The sequence below is a fragment of the Drosophila ficusphila genome, unplaced genomic scaffold (genome assembly GCF_018152265.1).
Source record: "Drosophila ficusphila isolate 14025-0441.05 unplaced genomic scaffold, ASM1815226v1 contig_197, whole genome shotgun sequence".
Lineage (NCBI taxonomy): Eukaryota > Metazoa > Arthropoda > Insecta > Diptera > Drosophilidae > Drosophila > Drosophila ficusphila.
This window is the reverse complement of record NW_025064091.1, coordinates 3,372,284-3,394,784: the sequence shown is the minus strand read 5'-3', so window position 1 is coordinate 3,394,784 and position 22,501 is coordinate 3,372,284. Positions and strand designations below refer to the sequence as shown.

At 41.4% G+C, this 22,501-nt stretch overlaps 2 protein-coding genes across 6 annotated transcripts in view; one reads left to right on the top strand and one right to left on the bottom strand.

The window, feature by feature from the left end:
- LOC108097630 (zwei Ig domain protein zig-8) overlaps positions 1-22,501 on the top strand; it is a 157,003-nt gene that overhangs the window by 70,367 nt on the left and 64,135 nt on the right. For 4 of the 5 annotated variants that reach the window (XR_001771802.2, XM_017200056.2, XM_017200055.2 and 1 more), the window contains one exon: positions 5,220-5,312. The exons of the other annotated variant lie outside the window; for it this stretch is intronic. The gene's annotated coding sequence lies outside the window, so the exon portion shown is untranslated. The remainder of the gene's footprint in view (positions 1-5,219; positions 5,313-22,501) is intronic. 5 annotated transcript variants of the gene reach the window in all.
- Positions 14,228-16,139, bottom strand: LOC108097628 (ribonucleoprotein RB97D-like). Its single transcript, XM_017200053.2, has 5 exons — positions 15,971-16,139; positions 15,655-15,908; positions 15,233-15,510; positions 14,439-15,170; positions 14,228-14,369 (listed from the first exon to the last, which is right to left on the bottom strand). The coding sequence occupies exons 1-5, from the start codon at positions 16,010-16,012 to the stop codon at positions 14,362-14,364; spliced, it is 1,314 nt and encodes a 437-aa protein (XP_017055542.1). The 5' UTR covers positions 16,013-16,139; the 3' UTR covers positions 14,228-14,361.

Sequence of the window (22,501 nt, the reverse complement as noted above, 5' to 3'; positions counted from 1 at the left end):
ACCAAAACAAAAAAAGTATAATATAAAATAAAAACCAAAGCAAAAAAAGACGGAAACGGAAATTCCATTCGCTTAACTTTCCCCGCGAGGCGAAACTAACCTGCGCAAAAATACTGCAGGATGCTTTTTAGGCCTTGGCAACTCAACGACCAAAAAAAAAAAAAAAAAAATACAAAAAAACGAAAGCATAAAACAAACACACGTTCCGTTGGGTAATGTCTTTATATTTGAAATTGCTTTGCTATTAAAACAAAATAAACGACGCGACGCGCAACTTATAAATTTTGTTTGAAAATCAAGTGAAATAAATGCAGTGGCAGAAGGGCTGTTCTTTCTTCTTTTATTTTCTTTTCTTTTCTTTTTTTTTTTGGTGAAAATCTGGACCGGAGTGGAAAAACAGAAAGGAAACCCAAGGAAAGAAACGAGGCGAAAACAAAAGCGCAAGACAAACACGAGATATTCAACCAGAAAAGAAGGGAAGGGGGAAAAAAAGAAAGGGTGTAGAGTTGGGGCAATAAATTTAACTTTTAGCCGGCTATGTGTGAGTGGGCACACACAAGCACACTCTCACACATACACACAAACACCGAAGCACACATGAACATAAATGGCAGTGCAAGAAAAACGGTGTTCCTCCAACCCAAAAGGTCCTTTTTCGGCGGTTGCGACTTTTAATTTTATTGCCAAGGTCCATCGGACTGGAACAAATATATATATATATATATGTCTATGTACATATATATATATATATAATATATACACCAGAATGTTGGCCAATTGTCTGTTGTGGGGTCAGCTAATAATTGGGAACCGACTTGTCTCTTCATATATCACTGGCTTTTGTAAATAATTGCCTGCCCGCATAAGTATACTATCGAAGATTTAGTACTTTCCTTGCTTCTTTTTGATTTTCTTTTTCTTTTTTTTTTTTTTTTTGTTTTTGTATTACGAAGTGAAGCTGCTGAATTGATTTGGGTGTCTTAATGAAAATGTGTCAACTCAAACAGGCAACACGCATGGCTCCAAGTTCCAGCACTTCCATCATTTCCACCATTTTTCATTTTAATTTTAACATTAATTTTCAATTCAATTTCGCTGCTCATTGTCATCAATTGAAGGCAACAGCAGTTTGATCCTGATTCCTTCGTCCTTACCTCTCCCTTCTAATTTTTTCCTCCTTTTTATTTTTTATTTTTTTGCGCCCCCAAAAGTTGTCATTGATGAATGCCTCGCTGGGCAAAAGAAAGTTTCTCATTTATTTCCTGTTCACGTTTTGCGCGTTTTAACGTTTTTTACGTAGGTATCGCACACGAAACGGCGAATTTGATTTTTATTTATTGCGTATTTTTCTAAGGATTTGACTTCTAAGGTTGCCTTTTAATAACTGAAAACTCGCATAATTTCGCCCCCGAAAAGTTTTGCCAAGCTGATTAGCCTCGCCTGCGGTGGCTTCAACTTGAGTCCTGTTCCTTTTTGGCCTTTGATTTGTGTGTGCGTTATGTAAATTCATTAAGCTGCTGCCTAAGCTGCTGCGGCTTAGTTTGCCCACCTGTACCTCTTACTACCTCTTACCCCTCCCACCCCCTTTCAGCTCCCCCTTGGCCAACAAAAGCCCAAACAAACAAATTGATAGCCAGACTTTTGCTCAGTCGACTTTTGCCTTGCACTCACAATGCCGTGGAAAGTTTTCATTATGCATGTGCGCCAAAAACTTGGCAAACAAAGAGCGCTGAACCGTACTAAAAGGGGGGGGATGGGAAAAAGGGGGCTTGAGGGGGTTAAGGGGGAAGGGGAGGGAGGGGAAGACTTGGCTGGCTAAGAAGTGGTTTTTGGAGCGGGGCTGGGCAAAAGTTTCCCGGCAAAGCTTTGGCATAATTAAAATGTTTATGCGTTTAATTGCAAATGAATTCGAGGCGAAAGTTGCCAGTTGCAGTTGAAACACAAACACACACACACACAAACACAAACACACACACAAACACACACAAACACTCACACAAACTCACACGCAAAATGAATGACAATTGGTGTATCAAATTCAACCCGGCGATATCCTGCCGAATGGAAAAGGATAATTGCCTTGGGCTCGCTCACTCGGAAAATTGTCTTTAAAATTTAATCAAGAAGGAGGAGGAGGAGGAAATTCGGCGACCTGAAAATGAAGCACAAGAACCGCATTTGAGAACGTACGTACGATATCCTGCGTTAATTTATGTCTCGCTACTTATGGCCAGGACCTGTTTCCCCGACCGCAACGCCTGAGGTCCTGTGTGCGTGTCCTGCTCTGTCTTTTCCTGTCTGTCCTGTCTGAGTGAAAAGGGCCAAGTTAGTTGAGTGGCTAGCCGCAGAACTGCCGCCTTGCTCTTGCTTCTCGACATTAAACAGCTTCATTACCTGCAAATTTCTAAATCAAATACGGAGCGAAAACCGCAGGCTGAGCTCACCAAAAATGCCAGCTGGGAAGCAGTGGGAAGGATCCTTTTGCAGTTCGGAAAAGCCGAATCGTGAAACGGGAAAATGGGAAAATGGGAGTCAGGACAATTGATTAGCCAGCAGCAGTGACAATTTGCGGGCAGGGATTCAGGCTTCGGGATTCAGGATTCAGGATTGCTGTTGGCACATATGAACATGTGACCAATGCAGAAGTATAAACGATGTTTGTTCCCAGTTTTGCTGACAGGACGAAAATGCTGCGGTTAATGTCCAACGCAGGTCCTTGGCCAGAACAGTGTGGGTGGTGGTGGTTGCTTGGTGGGTAGTGGGTGGTGGGTGGTGCTGGGCGGTTGTGGCAAAAACGGATTGAGGCGTGGAAGGGGAATTATCTTGGCCAAGCACTTGCTTAGTTGCCAGGGAAACATTGTGGTTATCTGCTCGACCTGCGAGCTTATGAAACGAAAGCCCTCGAACCGGAATCCTTTCCAGCAGCAGCAGGAGCAGCAGTCAGCAGTCCGCAGTGAGCAGCCAGCTCATTTAAGGGGGGCTTCTCATGTAAAATTTTAAATAAATCTAATTTTTTTTTTTTTTCATAAATCGATAGAATAACGTCTTGAGAGTATATTCCCGAAGTTTTATGACTCAACTCTCAATATTATGGAAAATATCAGTGATTGAACAAGCGCGCTCAAGTTCAAGACCCACACTAACTCAAAACTTTAAATCGTTTTTTCTCAAAACTATGTTTTAAAAAACGCGGTACACGATTACGGAAAAACTACTGAACCGATTTTTGATTTCTAAAAAGTGTTTTGCAGATTATACATTGAACTAGTGCGTGAATATCTGAAATTGTGAAAAAAAAGTTATTTTATACACTTTTCAGCCCAATTCAGCAAAAAAAAAGACGAAAAAATGGCACTTTTTTTTCAAGACGTGATTTCAATATTTTAAAATCGAATCTTTTGAAGTGGCTGACATTCACGCACTCGGTTGAACCTTGCTGCATACAAAAAAATTTTTTTGTTTTTTTCAGATGAAAACTTTTTGCTCCACACTGTACCGCAATAAGTCCCTCAGCCGCGTCGAGCCACACGCGACCTTGAATAAGTCCGCCATTTTGTTTTTTAGAATTTTCAAAAAATGTTTTTCTTATACTTTAAACATGTCTTCAAATATGTGCAAAAAATTATTCGTGTAAGTTTTCATTTTCCAAGTGAAAAAAATTCCCAAAATACCACTACTTTTTGGCATGTTACATGAGAAGCCCCCCTTAAGCGGCTCCATTTGTGTTTCGATTTGTTTATCCTCGCTGGTAGTTTTCTAGTGGGCAACAAAGATTTGCTAAAGCTTCTTCCTGGGATTTATTTGAAGGGGCTTACAGTTTTTGTAAACTCTAACAGAAAGTTTCTTTTCAAAAGAAACAGGTACGAAAGAAGAAACAAAAAGATATTTGTAAATATGAGAAAATTAGGCAAGACTTATTTGTAGAAATTAGAAATAACTAGGAAAATAAAATCAATATTTTTAGAGCACACATTGTGTAGGTGAATTAATTAAATACATAATTTAAAGTGTTTAATACTTAGTCAATAATTTTGGTTTTGTCACTTTTGGTTTCAAAGGACAGTACTTCAACCTTTTAAATTTTTTCCTTTAATTGTAATTATTTGTTGAGTAAGTGATTCCCACTGGCTGGCCACCTCCATGGGCATTTCCCCCATTTTCCTAGAAGACGGCTTCCTTTTTCGCCGAGCTCCTTTCATCCCTGCTGGCTTTTGGTCCTTTTTCCCAGGAGTCCTGCTGCCAGTAGGAGGCTCCCACTCCCACGCCGCTCACTTACTGTTTTACATTTGAATAGCTCGGTGGGTCTCCAATCAGTCTCGCCTGGAGGCATTCTTCTAGTTCATTTAATGCAATTTGCTGTCATCGTCACCCAATGAACTTTCACCTCACCCCCCTGCCGCCGTTTGCTGTTCCCTTTTTGCGATACGATCTGTATTGTCCTGCGCTCCCAGGTGGCGGTCTCGTGGCAAGGACATCCCATTCCCCACTCCCCATTCCCTGCCCCTTTCCACCGATAAGTCTGTGTTATCTTTCAGCTGCAACAAGCCGAATAACAAAGCCACCAGAAAACAACAAGAGATACAAATATTTTCGTTGTACACAAGTCTAAACTTGTGTACTATATATATATAATATATATATATACAACGTGCGTAAATGTGTGTGTGTTGGAGGGACAACAAAATAAAAAACACCTGACAAAAAAAAAAAATGAATGATAAAGCAAACGTCTTGAAATGAATTCATCCCCGGGGAGTTTCGACAGCGCCAAAAATTTGTTTACGCTTTTTGCGTCGGCGTTTTTTTTTTTTTTTTTTTTTTTGGGAGGCGAGGCAAAAGAATAATAATTATATCCCTGGTCGTCGGTTCATCAGATGACACACAAATAGCCGAAAAGTTAATGAAAGGCGCCCGTCTGACTCAGTTTCTATTTTGACTGCTGCGCAAATAAAACGCTGCGAAATAAAATATGTAAATATCATTTGCAATGCCTTTAATGTGCGCGCTTCCCTAATGAGTTTCCCTCTTTCCCCTCCCCCCTCCCCCCTCATCGTCTTCATCTTTTTTGAGTGCCACTCAAAGTGCCTCGCTTTTTTGCATTTAACTTTCCCTTCCTCCTTCTCTTTTTCCTGTTTTTTTTTTTTTTGTTACTTTTCAAGTGGAAAAACTAATATGGCAAATATTTGATTTCTGCTAACCCCCGCCTTCTCCATTTGCAGGCGAAAGGAGAGCGAGGAGCTCGGAGGGCGGATTGTATCCACATTCGCTTTCACAGGCCCCCAGGAAAACTGCAGCTGGAATTAACACAAAAGGTAAATTTGGCCTCGAAACTTTCGTAGTGGTGGCGGTGGAACAGGCAGAGCAGCCAGAATAGTTGGAGCACTCAGAGCCCCACAAAACTGTCGTGCACTTCAGCGATGCTCCAGCTAAGCCACTTATTTTAGTTTTAGTTGGCCAAGAAGTGGGCGAGGTGCAGCGAGGTGTGAGTGGCCAGATCGAAGGTGCGATACCCTCAGTTTGCCAACTCACTCGCTTTCGAGTATTTTCCCGCTGCTCTGGGAAATTAGTTTGCGTTCAAAACAGGGTGCTTGCATTTGAGATAATGTTAAGAAATATTTCCAGAAGGTAAAATTAACTTAATGTATACCAGCATATCAAGTGATCGTTTAGACTTCTGGTAAGCTCGAATACTTTTAAGAATTTGTTATAGAGAACCTTACAAGTCAATTCACAAGAAACTTGTTGGTTTATTCTTTTGAACTCTTGGAATTATGATAATGTCTTCAAATTAAAGGAATAAGTATAGTAAGGAATTTCGTAAAGAAATCAAAGTCAGTTTTGTTAGTTTTGTCTGATTCGGAAGGATATTCAGAGCCTATAGATTTGAAAAAGCGAATATTTTAGGCGTTTATTTTTTCATAGTGAAATATTTTCAATCATTTCCTGTTCAACTTTTTCGTACATTAGCAGCAAGTTTGGCTAAGGTAAATGTTCTGTTCTATTTCTGGGGCTCGCTGGGATTCATGAACTTCCCGTCCGATTGCCTCCCATCCCCCTTGCCCTCACAGTCCTCCCAGATCCTTGATACTTTGCCACTATCTAGCGAGTCTGTCAGGGGCTAGTCGAGATTCAGACGCTTAACGAGCTGCACTTCGCGATGGGGAAAACTATTTTTCCGGTCGCCATTTGCTCTCGCCTTCGTCTGCTACAATTTTCTTTTTCCTTTTTCTTATTTTTTTTTTTTTTGTGCTCTGTACTTATACCTTCTGTATGCTAAGTGAAATTTAATGCTGTGGAAAATTGTAAGATCCCTGTACTAATATTTATTCTCATATTTTTATGCTGAGCCAACCGCTGTGGAGAAGAGTATAGTTGGGTTTTCGGATTGGTGGCAATGCAATGGAAATGGAAATGGAAATGGAAATGGAGAAGGAGAAGGCAGAAGGCAGAAAGAGAAAGAGGAGGCTGTCTTTGCCTTTCGCTCTGTGTGCAATAATTTAATTTGCAATTTTCCACTGCTGACCGAAATTCACACACACACATATACACAAACACACATACACAAACACACAGCGCACTTTTATTGCACATATATGTGAAATTAGTTTTTCGGTTAGCTTCTATTGTTGTTCGAGGATTCGTGTCTGTGGGCAAAACTAAATTGCGAAATGATATTACCACAATATTATTACCAGTTTTTCATTGTTGCCAAAGCGGTTGGGCACGGGCACGTGGAGAAGGCATAAAGTAAACAAAGGGAAATGGTCAAATGATCGCGGCTCTTGGCCCGGTTTACGCTGCAAATTTAAACAAACAGCCGAACGTGTTTCAACGGGTTTCGCAGTAAGTCTCTGGGTTTTTCCCAAAAATTGGCCATTTTTTTCCTCTTCTCATTTTTCGAAGGGCCAAAACGGAGATGGCTAATGGCTAATGGCCCGTGGAAACGTGCCTGACTGCCCTGATTTGATGGGATTTCCCAAACATTTGCAGATGAAATGAGCAAACATTTTTATGAACAGTAGTCGGTTGTTCAGTTGTTCAGTTGTTCCGCTGTTCATTCCTTCCCGAATCGAAAGGATAACCGCTCGCATGACCCATAAATCAGGCAATAACCATCTGCAGTCCGCTTTATGTTTTCTGCAGTCTGCTGTCTGCATTTTCAACAAGTCGCGATTCGTTTTCTCCCTACAAATCCAATTTGGCTACCACAAAATTTCCATTAACGCGGCTTTTCGGCTTGACCCTTTTGCATGCCACCTGTCCGTTGGGTTCATTAAGGCTGGCCAAAAGCTGAAAAGGACCCCCACCACCTGCCCCTTCCGTTCTTTCTTCCTTCTCCGTTGCAAATTGCAAGGTGCATGATGCATTTTACAAATGCATTACGTATACGCCGTGTATTCGCGATGCAATCACGCCGAAAATTCGTTTCCATATATTATACAAACACACTCACACACATGGACACGCGATGTGTGCGCCTATAAGTGTATGTGTGTGTGTTTCAAGTGGGCGGCTGTGGGTGGGCGTGGCTCTTGAAAGAGGAGCTGGGGTAAAATGCTTTTGATTGTTTGGCCCTGCCAGTTATTTATATTTGTATTGACTGCATTTTTGGTTTATGTTGCAGAAGCTTGACGGTGGGTGGGTGAAGTGGCTGGTTCACTAGGTGGTTCAGTGGGTGGTGCATGGCCGTTGGCCAAAGGCCATGGGCGGGTGCTAAAATGGAAGGTAGAAGGGGGCTTGCAAAATCGCCAGCGGGGATGGTGCCACTCCATTTTTCTGCGGGCATTGCGGCAGCTCAATTTCGTTAGCCGCCGTGTTCGCTATGAAAATTCCTCCAACCCCTTCACTTATTGTTCTTCTTTTGATAGTGTGTGTGTGTGTGTGTGTGTGTGGGAGTGGGAGTGTGTTTTGTTTTTGCTTTTTGTGGGCAAAAAATTTTGCAAATGCCAATTTTTGTTGCCGTTTGTGTTGGCTCGTGCATGTGTGTGTGTATCTGTGTGTGTATTTGTGTGTGTATTTGTGTGTATGCTGTTGCATTCCTCTTGCCCGTTTTGGCCAGTTTATAACATTTTGCATAGCTGTTGTTGCTCGGTTTTTGGCAAATTGGTTTACAGGCCAAAAAAAAGGGGAAAAGAGCAAGGGAAAAGCTATCTATCCTTAGGCTAGAAAACTGCGTCGAACACTCGCCTATTGTTCTTGTTATTATTGTTATTATTGCTGTTGTTGTTGTTTGTTGGTTTTCGTTGTTCGTTGTTGTTGCTGTTGTTTTAGTCGTTGTGATTGCTGGCAAAATATTTATTCCCCCTTTTTGCATCTGTTATAGCATATTGTGATTCACATTCGCTCGACCACTCTATCCGTTTTTTCCCCCCCTCTCGCTCGCCCTCCCTTCAGCTTTTCCACCCACCCCCCCGCTTTTCCGCTTTTCCCGACTGCGAATCATTGTTAACCAGGCGATTTTCGCACTTCCTACTTACAAAATGAAACACATGTCCTGAGCGGATATGAGACAACCAGGGGGCCCAAAGCACAAAACAAATACAAACCAAAAAAAAAAAAAAACAAATAAAAATAAATAAATAAATTACAAAGTCAAAAGTTTTAAAATCCCTTGTCGATGAAGCGATTAAATTGCTTTTTCCCCATCGCTCCTATGACAGAAATAGGACGGAAAATTGCAGCACAAAATGTTACTTCACGTTGGATTAAAACATTTATCTTATCTTACATTAAACATTGCAATTAATTGCTGAAGCTTATAAAAAAGGGAAAATATGTGCACTGCAAAGCAATTAAAATATATAAGCGAAAATATGTGGTATCCAAAAATTAAAATAGATAAAATTCCAAACACGAACTATTTAAGAAATTAGTAAGAAAAACATTTAAATTAACTTCAAAAGAATGTAAACAAAATGTGACAAAACAAATTGAAACAAGGGAATCACCTTCCCAGTTTTCAAGATAGTTTCCCTGGAAAAAAGAGAGATCTTTTCATTTCACCAAGAAATTTCCAAGTGGAAATTCTCGAAATTCCAAAATTACTCGCTCTGCGAGCTGAGGGAAAAGTAAGCCACAGAATAAATAAACATACAGTCGAGAACAATGGAAAACGGGAAAATTGCGAACCGCAGCGAATTGGAAAAAGTCAAAAGCAAACGCTGTACATGTCTATAGATATTTTATGTGTGTGTGTGTGTGTGTGTGTGCATGTGATCCTGTGGGTGTGTGGGAAAGCTTCCAAATGACAAACATTTCAATTAAATTCCAATTTGAATAAATTCCTAGCAACCAAAGCAAACTCCATCTTCTGCCGTCCCCAGAAAATGCTAAAATAAAATAAAATAAAATGAAGGAAGGGAAGGGGAATGGGAAGGGGAAGGGGAAGGGGAAGGAAGAGGAAAGGAAAGGGAAAGAAAAAACCGAATGAAATGTAACAAGCAGAAAATTACATCAGCGACTGTCCGAAAGTCGAACGAAAATGCCAAAAACAGGCAAAGGACAGCCAGGGGACCAGGATTCAGGATTCAGGGACTCCTTCTTCCACTGAGAAACGCACTAGCATCAGAAACTAATTAAGAGAATTGCAATTGACAATGGAATGGTAAGGAGGGGAGGAGGGGGTGGCGGAAAGTGGGTGGTGCTTGAGGGGGAGTTTGAGGGAAGGGAGAGGTCGCAACGGGTGCTAGTCGCATAATGAGCTCCGCATCCAACTCGAGTTGAGTTGCAGCTGCAGCTGAATTCACGAGTGGGGAAAAATCAGCGCTTAAGGAAATGGAAAACTGTTCACTTAGCATTTTCAATGAACGAATAGCAGATACTTTGCTGCCATTCCAAAGAACATTTGAAAAAGAACATTAATGTCTAGGTATAATAATTTAAAAGTAATCATACACATTTATTTGTATTTAAACATATCAAACAAATGGAAAATTCAATTTACTCCAAAGGATTTTGAACTGGCTTTTATAATAATACTTGGGTATTGTTTTAAAAACTATAAATTCCTGAATAGGTAATAAAATTTCACAAAGATCATCTTGAATAACTTTAAAGTGAGGAGGCTCCTTCAGACATTTACTTACCTATCTTTATTTAACAAGACAGTTTAGCGAATGTGCTCCTCCGTCGCCAGGCATAAATACTATAAAAGCAGAAGCCACTGCGAGTGAAGGCGTGGGGAAAGTGGAGGGAAAGTTGGGGAGAAAGCAAGAAGCAGTCAGAGATAGAGGCCTTCTATCGACCTCAATTCACGGGCTCTGGCTTCAAATGAAATTGTAATTTTATACAAATCGCAGTGGCAATCGCCGGAGTCAAGTCAAGTCGGGCGAAAAAGGCAAGACGAGCTGGCGGGCGGAAAACTTGCGGAAAAGTGGGTGGTGGATAGAGGAGGGGGAGGGGTTACCTTTACCGCTACCATACGTGCCTTGGCTTCACTGTACTGATGGCCTTCTCTGCTTCTCCTCCCCCCCCCAAAGAAAGCCAACTTTCTCCGCTTTCTCCCCATCGGAACGTGACAAACGAAATCTCCTATTTCCTATTTCTACCTTTAATTCGGGTGGTTCCTCCTCTTTCTCTCCCTTCTCCTCCCAGCACCTTTCTCTGCTTTCTCCGCTTTCTCCTCCTCCTTCGCTCTCTCCTGCTCTGATGACCACAATTTGTAGTCATTGAGTGTGCCAAGAAGGCGACCTGAAGCACCAGATTTCTCACACACAGGCGAAATGAGAAAAAATCCTTGGGCAAGCGAGATGCGACACGAAAACGAGCCACTTGTGTTGTTCACTTAAATAGTTGCAAGTTAATTAAGTTAAAATATGGCCAGATAGAGAAAGCAAATGGAAATGGAAAGGAAAGGGGAGGGCGGAAAGGGGAGGGGGGAAAGGGGAGGGGGAAGAGGGGAAGTGGAAGTGCCGAGTGTCTATTAAATGAAAGTGCACAACTCGAAAGACAAACTCGGATCCAGTTAGCGTGCTCTGGCAAACGGGGCGTATGTGTGATGTGTCCTTGCCCGTCGACTAATAGTCGACTTCTCCTCAAGCAGTGTACAAGTATAAGTAGGTGTGTGTGTGCTTGTGTGTGTGTGTGTGTCCTGCATTAGACAAATCAGAAGGCGTGAACTAAAGATGATTGAAATGGAGACCGGGAAAAACTGAAGTAGAAGGAGACTCCCTGCAAAAAGCAGAGGTCAAACTTTTCATGACAGACATATTCGCTCGAGTTGCCTTATAAGTAATTCGAAACAGCTGAAGTGGGGAAAATAAATACAAGTGTAATCAACTCCCAAGATTAATTTGCTAGATTAGAAACGGGAAATTTAATGGCTGCCTTGCTTTATATAATCTCTTAAAACAAATAAACTGATAAACAGATAAAGTTTTTATAACGTTTTAAAAATACTTCTAGTATGTAGCCTTTAAATTTGCTGGTAATAATCAAAAGTTGTGTTGTTTAATTCATTATTTCCAGAGGAAAAAAATGCATTAAAGTTTGATAGCATTAAGTTGAAAGTTGTGTGCGGAATACTGCGGCCTTGTAAATGCTTGCAATAATTAAAAGCTTCAAAACATTTGTAGAACAAAGCCCAACCATACACACTGAAATCAATCAGGCAGAGTTTATACACTTGCAGCCATGCATACATCATTTACTTCGAATCGAAACAATTTAAGCATCGAAGGGAATTATTAAAGTTGAAAAGCGAAACAAAATACTTCTCTGGTGACAGCCAAGGTTTTCCATAATGAGCTTTAATTAGAATTTGTGGCCATCAATCTCCGCATTGATTGAAAACCAATGTGGAAAAAGGTGCCGCGGAACGAAGGACAAACTTGTGTTGGCAACTTTAGCTTTCGTTCCATAATTATTGAACTGAAACTTTCACCTGGCTGTTGGCTGTTAGCTGTTAGCCGTAATGAGACACCCCGCTTTTCCCCGCTTTCACCCATTTCCCCCTTCAATTGCAACCCATTCTCTGTTTTCTAATTAGTTTTTAATACATTTTCCATACGGCGAGAGTGATACAGGCGCTCACATGTGATACAAGCCGCTTACAGGGGATCAAAGCCACTCGGCGACTAATTAGCATTCGCGGGAATATTTTCCCCTTCTCCCTCTGCGGTAAATATTCCCCGCTAAATAATGGCGAATCGAATATTTAATGTATAGTAGACCCCGTGAATTAACACTAATTGCCAAAGCCGAAAGCTGCTCCTGCTCCTTTCTTGTTTCGATTTCAGTTTACGCTTTTCCGGGAGCAGTTTTCTCTTTTTCTCTCCCCCCTCTTAAAAAGAAAATCCAGTACTAGTTCTATTTTTATTTTATTTTTACTTCGCTTCTGCCGGCGCTTTTTGCGAAACTGATAAAAACAACGTTTGCCATTTCGACAGCCGTTTGATGGTTTTGTTGCCCCCCAGTTCTGCTGTGGTTAGCACTTTTCCCATCCAGCATTCCATTCCCTTTCCCTTCCCTTCCCTTCCCTTAAATTCGATGCCCTCCCCTTCCCTTCCCTTCAATTCGATGCCCTCCCCTTCCCTTCCCTTCAATTCGATGCCCTTCCATTCGATTCGATTCGAGTTTAGTTGTTGTTTTGAGCCGCCATTGCGTGACAGCCATTTGTCTCACCCCCCTCGCAACCATCTGACTTTTCTGCCTCCCATTCTGCGCCACGCCCACTTGAGTGCCACGCCCCCCCGCCGCCGGATTCTTCAGACACTGAGTGCCTGAATGACAGACGGAGGGACAGAGGGACAGAAAGACAGACTGGCTGACTGACTGACAGCGAAATCATTGAAATGTCACTTGTGCTGTCACTTTCTCGGGGTTTCCTTGCGGTGGTGCGATTTTGTGTGTGGTGGTGCGATAGTGGGTGGAGCTACACGGGGGAAAATAATTAGGACATTTAGTTGGGCTGCAAGAGTGTGGGTTTGTAAGCCAAATGATTACAGATATTTTAAAAACATTGGTTTTAGACTGATATCGTTTTTCATACCATAAATATTATGCATCGCTTTGGTAAACTTACAAAGTAACCCAAAGGCTTGAGCTTATCTGAGTATTTAAAATAAATGCCTACATGAAAATCACCCAATAGAATAGTTTTTTATGTCTCAAAAGAATATTTCGAATGTGGCAGTTTTCTAATTTAGTTGTTACAATAATTAAAAGGTATTTCTGCAAAAGTCTTCTTCTCAAATCCAAGGAGAGCTCCCTTTTTCCCAAGTGTTTTGTGGGCCGCGTATTCGATTTCAATGGCAAAAAAGATTTTACCCCAAACCACTCACTTAATGTCAGTTAATTGAGCTGCCTGCCTGGCGTTGTTTTTGCCTGGGATTAAAATATCCTTTAAAACACGTTGGCGAGCAAAAGAAAATTAAAACCCAACTCGATGGCCGTGTGTGCGGTGAATGTGAAAAATTTTTGTATTTGTGCATGCAAGCCGGCGAAAATAGAACATTTTCGGCCAGCCAAACTGAACTGAAACGACCTGAACCGAGCTGAACGATGCAGTTTTTTAATTGGAATTGCACTCATCACCATCATCACCATCATCATCATCTATCATATTTTCACTGCTCGCGGTGCTATTTTTGGCGACTTAATTAAATTGCCAACCCGCAGGCGGGAGGAGGAAACCCAAACTGGGCGAATCATCATATTGAAATGCATCGCATATGCGAATGCACACTCGCCGCCGTTCAGGGAAAACTGTCACCTGCATTGGGGAAAATACAGATTAGTCCATTTACCTTTCCGAATGGCCCCCGAAGGCGGCGGGGCTTCTGTTTTTAAGTGAGCGGCAAGTCCGGCACTCGGACAATTGAATCCCCAACCGAGTTGCATCCGCATGCTCTTGCCATCTTTGCGGGATCCGAGCTTATTTTTCTCCTATTCCCTCCGAGTGCGATTCAAATGCATGTTGTGTTTTCAGTTTTATTTGCCGAGCCTACGACTGCTGCCGCATCTACGCACTTGATCCCTTTCTGCCAGTTCACTAAAAGCATTTCTGGCTTCCAAAAGTGTGCTGCATAATTTTAAGCTCCCCTGCAGGATCTTTGCAAATGCATTACTAACCTATGATGCATGTGTGTCATTGTGGAAAGTAGTTTGCGTTTTATGCCGTTTTGGATATGAAACATTTCTCAAATCAATTCACTCTTACTTCATAACTTTCGTGAAAACCAAGACAAAAACAGTACAAATAGTTGAGGCAAGGAAAAGGAGTTGACGATTTGAAGTGTCATCAATTTCAGTGTGCTTTATTGTTTTTCCTCCGAAGGGATCGCATTTAATCGCATGTCGTCAAAAAAAAGGAATACAATTGGTTACGTTCTACGGGGAAATGTCGATCGAGTTTTCATCATTTTAGATGCCTGGAAAAGAAAAGGGGAAAATCTTTAGTTCCTATATCGATTTATATTCTATATAGTAGCACAACTTACCATAAGCTGGCGATGAAATTCCGTTTCCAGCCTTCGGATTCGCGAACTGCGTTGGACTCTGAGGGGGCTTTAGGATCTGGCTGTCCTCGGTGGACCACTTGGCGGTCATCCCTGATCCAAAGCCCAATCCCACCATCGATCCTCCAACTCCGTTTGCATCGCCCTTGGTTCCCATTTCGCCCTGGAGGCACTTGCAATAGAAGTAGGGACCATCGCCGGTCCAAGTTTGGGCGTGTTTGTGCCCGGGCTTCGGCGGCCACTCGGGCACATTGCTCGGCTTCCATCCTCGGGCCACGCACTTCTCTGGCTTCGGATAGGCGGACCAGGCATCCACTCCATTTAGGTTCCCATATCCATTTCCATTTCCGTATGCGGAGTTGCCATTCACATTCGGCTGCTGCTGGTGTGGCTGCTGGTAGTAAGTGTATGGATTGTAAGTGCCAGAGCGAGTGTTGTTCTGGTGGTTCTCCTGGCTCTCCGGACGCACTACATCCGTGACGTAGCAGGCCCAGCCCTTGACAAAAGCCGAGGGTGGAAGGAGTGTGTGTGCCAGGTATTGCTGGTAGTCGGCGATGCCGTTGATGAAGCTGTCCATCGAAGCCGGCTGAGGTGGAATGTAGCCAGCGCAAACCGATCCGCTGTTGGGAAACGGAAGGAGCTTGCCGGTATCCGGCTTTGGGTTTGCCCTCTTCACCTCCACCGGGATCAAGTTGATCACGTGCTTGGCTCGTGCTGCCATAAATATACAATACAATGGGTACTTTGTATTATCATAACGAAAGAAAGAAACGCACCCAATGCCCTTTCGGCACATATGATATCGTCGAACTCCAAGAATCCGTATCCCCTTTTGCGACCTGTGAGCTTGTCCTTTAGCAGTTGTACGGAGGTGACTCCGCCGAATCGCGAAAAGTACTCGCGAAGGCTCTTCTCATCGTGGCATTCCCTTAGACCGCCCAAGAAGATCTTGTTCGAAACGACTCCTCCGGTTCCGGGGATCCTTGTGCCAGGCATTCGAGTTCCCGGCATCAGCAATTCGCGACGCGTTAAAGCTCGCTTGGTCTCCACGGCTCTTGATGGGGTAAAAAGATAAGGATACCATCTTTTATCTATATTTCTAACTAATTAAGGATTTCATTGAGTTATTCAAATTTGACAGAACCAGTGCTTTTTTTCAAACAAATTTCATAATGGTGTTCTACTATTCGATTCTTACTTGTTATTAACGGTGTGTGGCCTTGCCCTTTGGACATTTTCAACTGATCCTGGCTCCACAAAGGTCACAAATCCAAATCCCCTGGAATAATTGGTCACCGGATTGCGAACAACCACAGCATCGGCTACCGTTCCAAATTGCTGGAAAAAGTTGCGCAAAGTATCCGCTGTCGTTTGAAAAGATAGTCCCCCAATGAAAATCTTGCGCAAGTAGTCATCTTCCTTACTGGTATTCTTTGCACCGGTCACGTTGCACTGTTTGGGGAATTCGGGGATTTTGTCAAACCTTTACTATTTAATCTCCTCGAAGATGATACCTCTCGGTGGCAGGAAGCCGTTGCAGCATTTTCCGCTTCCATTTTGGGAAAAAGAGATTATCTCAGCGAGAAATTAATGAAATCGGTTGGCGTTAAAAGGTGAGGAACCAAGTAGAAAGAAGATGTCGCTCAAGCTCCACAAATAATTGTTAAGTCATTAAATGCAACCGTGCAATGAACCGAAGTGAACTATCGAACCAGGGCTGCAATATGATTGCCGCAGAAGTCAGCAATCGGTTGCGAGCCAAATTGGTTCGTCACTTTGAAATCTCTTTAAAACCTTTTTTAAGCTGAAGAGCTTAAGTTCTGATTTTATTTTAAATTTCTAAAGCAAAATATATTTATGTTTTGATCTTAACGATATTCTGGTGGCGACTGAAGAGTTTGTTGTGCTGCCACCCTTTTTCTATTTTGCCACTGAGTACAATAGTTTATGATGGCATCGAGTAAAGAAAGAGTAAGATAGATGATAAGTAGGTGATACCACATCTTGCCGTCCTTGTTCCTCCAATACCACATATTTGCTTCTCTCTGGGTTAAAGTTTACTGAGATGAATGTTGCTGGGACGATCTCTGTTTGTGTTTCTTTGCAATAAATGTATACACAAAAGTTATCGCATGTTCCCAATATGGAGAATACAAAGTATGGTTTTATTTAATTACTAACATTCAACTAGATCGTTATAAATTAAAACCAACTGAAAGTACAATCGACATGAATGGAGTTCCATCTTTTTGTACTTTTTTTTCGATTGCGACTCGAAGGGAGGTTGTTTGAGTTTTATTTTCAGAACCTACAGTGTGCCACAAAAGTGATGATACAGCAGCTATTTTTTACTATATGTGCGAATTCCTTCATTATTCAACGGATTTAAATAAAACAAAAAATCACTTCAAGTAAAATATGTATTTATGAATAGTATTTAAGAACAAAAATAACGAAATCTCCAATAGTTTCTATACAAAAAACAAAAAACCAAAATTATCCCTCATTTAATTTCCACAAAAGTCATGATACACACATTAGTGTTAATACAGTTCGATTAATTGCAGCTGATCTGTTTAAGATTTTGTAACGGGACTTTTTCATTTATGCTTTGCATATAATTCTTTTACTTGTGGTGAAATTCATTTAAAGTCATAGCGTAGTTTAAGTTGTGAAAATGCCTTGAAAGGAGCTTACTTTGGAAGAGCGAAGAATTATTTTGAATTTACACGTTAAAGGACAAAAGTCCTATTCAGAAATTTCAAAAATAGTTTCCAGACCCCGCTCAACAATTCAACATGTCATTGGGCGGTTCAAAAATGAAGGCCGCATTGAAAACAACAGCAGAAATGGCCGTCCACCAAAACTAACCGTTAGAGACAAACGCCTAATTAAGCATATTATCGACAAGGATCCTTTCCAGAGCGCTGTTAAAATAAGTTCAGCTATTGCTACAACGCTTAAGAAGGATGTTCACCCAGAAACCATTAGAAGAACCATTAAAGAGTTTGGATTCCTCTCATGTACACCAAGGAAAAAGCCTCATGTCTCAAAAAAAAATCGACTTAAGCGTCTTGAGTTCGCTAAAGCTTACAGAAATCATTCTGAAGAGTTCTGGCAGCAGGTTATATTTTCAGACGAGTCTAAATATAACATTTTTCGGTCAGACGGGCGTTATAAAGTTTGGCAAAAACCTGGAGATGCCTATAGACCCAAAAACACAATTAAAACTGTGAAGCACAATGGCGGAGGACTCATGGTATGGGGCTGCATGGGCTTTGCTGGTGTCGGGAACCTAGAAATAATTGACGGTATAATGGATCATAAAAAGTATATTGAAATCCTGAAAAGAAATTTAAAACAAAGTGCTAATCATCTTGGTATTGGGTCATCTTTTCACTTTTACCAAGATAATGACCCAAAGCACACGGCCATAAATACACGTTTATGGCTTATATATAATGTTCCACATTTGCTAAAGCCGCCTCCACAAAGTCCGGATTTGAATCCCATTGAGCATTTGTGGAATAAACTAGAGGAGCATTTGAGGGGTCGAACAGTAACGAGTAGGTCTGATCTCAAGGTAGCCTTGCTGGAGGAGTGGGCGAAAATTGACCACGCCTATATAAAAACTTTAGTTTCTTCAATGCCTCGACGTCTTCAGGAAGTAATTAAAATGAAGGGATATCCGACGAAGTATTAAAAAGCTTAAAATAGTAAATTAATTTATATTTTTCCAATGTTAATACTAATGTATCATGACTTTTGTGGAAATTAAATGAGGGATAATTTTGGTTTTTTGTTTTTTGTATAGAAACTATTGGAGATTTCGTTATTTTTGTTCTTAAATACTATTCATAAATACATATTTTACTTGAAGTGATTTTTTGTTTTATTTAAATCCGTTGAATAATGAAGGAATTCACACATATAGTAAAAAATAGCTGCTGTATCATCACTTTTGTGGCACACTGTATGCCTACGCAGCTGCTCCCTTTTTTGCACTTCTGCTCGGCCACTAAAAGCATTTCCGTTTTGGCGACTGGCCCCTAAAAGCGTGCTGCATAATTTTAAGCTCCTGTGCAGGACCCATGCAAATGCATTACGTGCCCTTTGCTAAATGTGTGTATTTGTGTGTGTGTGTGTGTGTGAGTGTGTGTATATGCGGGAGGATTTTCGGTAGAGTGTATGTGTGTTTGTGTGTGTTTGCAGGAAATATTGCCTGTCAAACATATCTTTGGCTTAATTCATGCGTTGCCACCCCGAACCAAAGTCCCGGGTCCAGAACTCAGAATTCCGAATTCAGGATTCAGCATTCAGGATCCAGGATACAGAATCCAACCCAGCCAACAGGCAGCTCAATCTCGCGGCATTTGCGAGGCGTGCGTGCCAGGATGGTAAACCAAAAATCGACACACCGGCTAGCGAACAGCGAACATCGAGCGAACCCATAAGCCATTTGACGTGGCACGTGAGTCAGCTTATGAAAATCAAATTTCTATACAGAAACAAACCGTATGAGTGTGAAAGGTATGAGATGTGTGTGTGTGTGTGTGTGTGTACTTGTGTTTGTAGCCACGACTCGTCAATGCCCTCCCATAATGGATATTCTTTGGCGAAAACAGCCTTGCGGAATGTCAAAGGCATTCGCATTTCGAACTACCGCGTCGCGAAAAATTTCCATCACTTTGAGGTCACACATCAGGCAGCACAAATATGTACAGAGAAAAACACTGGCTTCTCATTTATTTACTTTAAATAAAATACATAAAAAATAAAGAGTGAAACCTCCACAAAAATGAATAAATTATAAGTTTATAAATTTTATTGATTTTCATTTAATGTTTTTGTTTTTTCAATTTCTTTTTATTTTTCCATGATTTAACGTTAGTGAATTCATATCTTTAATGATTATTTTTCTTTTCGTGTGGCTTGCTGCCCTTAAAGGGTTTTTTTTGCCTGATAGATCGTGCTTGCGATTTGTATTTATTATTCCACTTTGTCCGGGTTAAATCCAATTTGCATATAAGGCACCACCGACTTCAGGATTCGCCAGGCGAACGGCGAACGGCGAACACTTACTTCCCGACCACAAAAGCCGGCAAACTTGATGAAAGACTGAAGAGACTGGGAGCCGGCGCGTATTATAATCAAATGTCTGACGAGATGAGAGGGGGTTCCTCACAGAGTTTCGGGCGGGCTTCTCGAATGTGTGTGTGAGTTCTGAATTGAGGTTTTCACTTCAAATTGGTTTGGTTTAGTTTGCTGAATGGATTTCGGTTAGAGCGCCAAGTGCTGTGGTGCCTGCGAAGATGTTTCCAGTCATCTCCACTTCCACCTCCACCTCCACCTCCCCCTCCATCTCCATTTTCATCCACATCTACATCTCCATCTCCATCGCCATCTCCTAGAGTTTTCCAAGGTGTTTCCCTTAGCTCGAATCTTTGGCTTCGTTGGCTGCGTTGTGCGTGTGTTTTAATCATTTTACGTGGCGGGCTCAAGGACACCCAGTAATAGTGTGTGTTGGCCAGGAAACGGAGATGAGGTAGTCACTTTTTACGCCTCCCAATCAGTTGTTAGTCAATCAGAAGGAGAGAGGGAGAGAGAGAAAGAGAAAGATAGAGAGAGGCAACAGTTTTCACCGTGTTTGAGTGAACTTAAATCAAGTCTTCGGCCGAGTTGCTGGGCAAAGTTTTCCACTCGCGTTAGTTGTTGTGGCCCGTAACTAATATAAACATGCATGCCAGCGGGCAGGCGCTCCTTTTCCCACTCCCCCTCCCCCTCCCCCACCATCCTTTCTTCCTGCGTGAGTGTATGTGTGTGTGTGTCTAAGTTATTGAAGTTGATTGTGGCTGCTGTCCTTGTTTGACTGCCTGCAGCGCAGGATAAATGTGGAGGAGGAAGGGTAACTCCGAGTAGACCACAGAATGCGTGCACGTTATGTTTACTGATTGAAGTTCAAGCGTTGGCCAAATTAAATACAGCAAACTAAGCCAAGAAACCAAGCAGTTTGGGGTTGGGATTGGGGAGAAGCAGGAGAAGCAGCAGCAGTAAACCGAATATATGTATATATACAGACATACGGATATATGTATGTACGGAGCGGAAAAATATCCAGAAAGTTGCTCTGGGCAACTGAAAAATTCTGGGAACAATTTTACAACAAAATTTACATGGCATTTTCATATGGAATTTAATTAATTCGTTTTAAACTTGAATTTCTATTATTAGGAAAATGTGGTGATGTCATTATCATGTAGAAATTTGTGGTAAGGATTTCTCAGGCTAATTGTTTTTAATTTTTTTTTTCAAAATTATTTTTGGCGCTTCCATTAACATTTGTTCGAAAATATACAACAAACTGTAAGTAAAATTAATTTGAGTGGTTCAAAAAAAGATGTGAATTTTGTGAGTGTAAAACTACTACATGTAAATGGGCGAGTTAACTGTAAAGGAGCAAGGATGCGATGGTTTGGGGGTCGAAACCAAAGCAGTAACCAACACATGAACAGCAGGAGGGAAAAAATGCTGCAGAAATGTGTAACAAAGCGTTGCTACTTCATTAAAAGCGTTTGATGTGCGTGAGTGTGTGTGAGTGGGTGTGAGTGTGCGTGAGTGGGTGTTAGTGTGTCTCTGTGTGAGTGTGTCGAATGAACTGAGGCTTCGCATATGTCACGTATTTGTTTTTCAGTTGCTCAAAATTGTCTCATCTTGTCTGCTCTTCATAGAGAGCCATATAGAGAGGTTCTCCGCAGTTTCCCGGGTTTTCTTTTTGTTCTGTATTTAATGAAAATTGCTCAGGTTGCAGCAAAAAGCTGCTCGTTTTTGTTTTCCCCTTCCACGCTTCGCTTGATGCATATTAAAACCGAGAAGTTGTACTTTTTTCCCGACTTCCTTTCAATTCTTTTTCTGTTTACTCCCTTCGCAGCGACACATTTCAATACAAAACCGCGCCACACTTTGAAAATTTTGAAGGGGAAAAGGGTGCCGGAAAACCTTGGATAAACTACAGCTTTTGTTTTGCGAAAAACCCTAAAAATAATGTTTATATAAAATAAATATTATTTTTCCTAGTTTCATGCAATGGATAAATATGAAAAAGGTAGCATTGAATAAATAACATTTCTCATATGCCAGTTTTTCATGTGAAACACAAATTAAGCCAAAGTTTATTTACCATAAATTCGTAAGCCGTAATCTGAAAATGAAAAACAATAAACCAACTAATTTAAATTGTTTGTTTTCCAAATATAAAACTTATTTATACCAGGGAAAATTTAGGAAATGTGATAAAATTTAGTAAAAAAAAAAAAAACTTTTAGGAAAAAGCTGATAAAGATAGTTGTTTAATCATTGTAAAAAATCGAATAAGCTTTGTCCAGAAACAGATCAAAGCTTATTAAATACGACTTCTGAAATGTAATGCTTCATTTGTATTCTGTGAATAAAAAAAAAAAAAACCGCCAAGGTTTATTTTTATAAGAATCGAATCTGCAATCTTACCGTTTTGCTTTCCGGGAATCCAGAGTTGATTTTCTCACGTCCCTTTGGATCGGTGGGTATATATGTGTGTTTGTATATATATATATATGTAGTATATATGTATGACTGAACGTGCGTTCCACTTACGCAGCGACGGTAACGGTAACGCTAACGGTAACGACGGCGAATGCTGGCGACGCTTTTAGCAGTCGCATTATGCATGCAGCAATGCCGCGCGTGTATGTTCGCCTGTCTGTGTGAGACTCCTGTATGTGTGTGTCTGTGTGTGTGTGGGGGTGTGTGTGAGAGTGGCTTGGCTTCAGCAAAAAGTCCAAAGTAGGGCATGGCACTTAATTGAAAAACTTTTATGCGGTCGACAACGCAGCGAGTGAGCGAACTGTGGGGTTTGGGAGTACAACAAAAAAAAAAAAGGAAAAACCAGAGAGAAAAAAGAAGAGCGACGGACAAACGGACAGCACCTTTGGTGTGGACCAACCCCCTGGAAAATCCCTACCCCCTGCTCCAGCCCCTCCCCTTGGAAATCGCATCGCAACATCCTACAC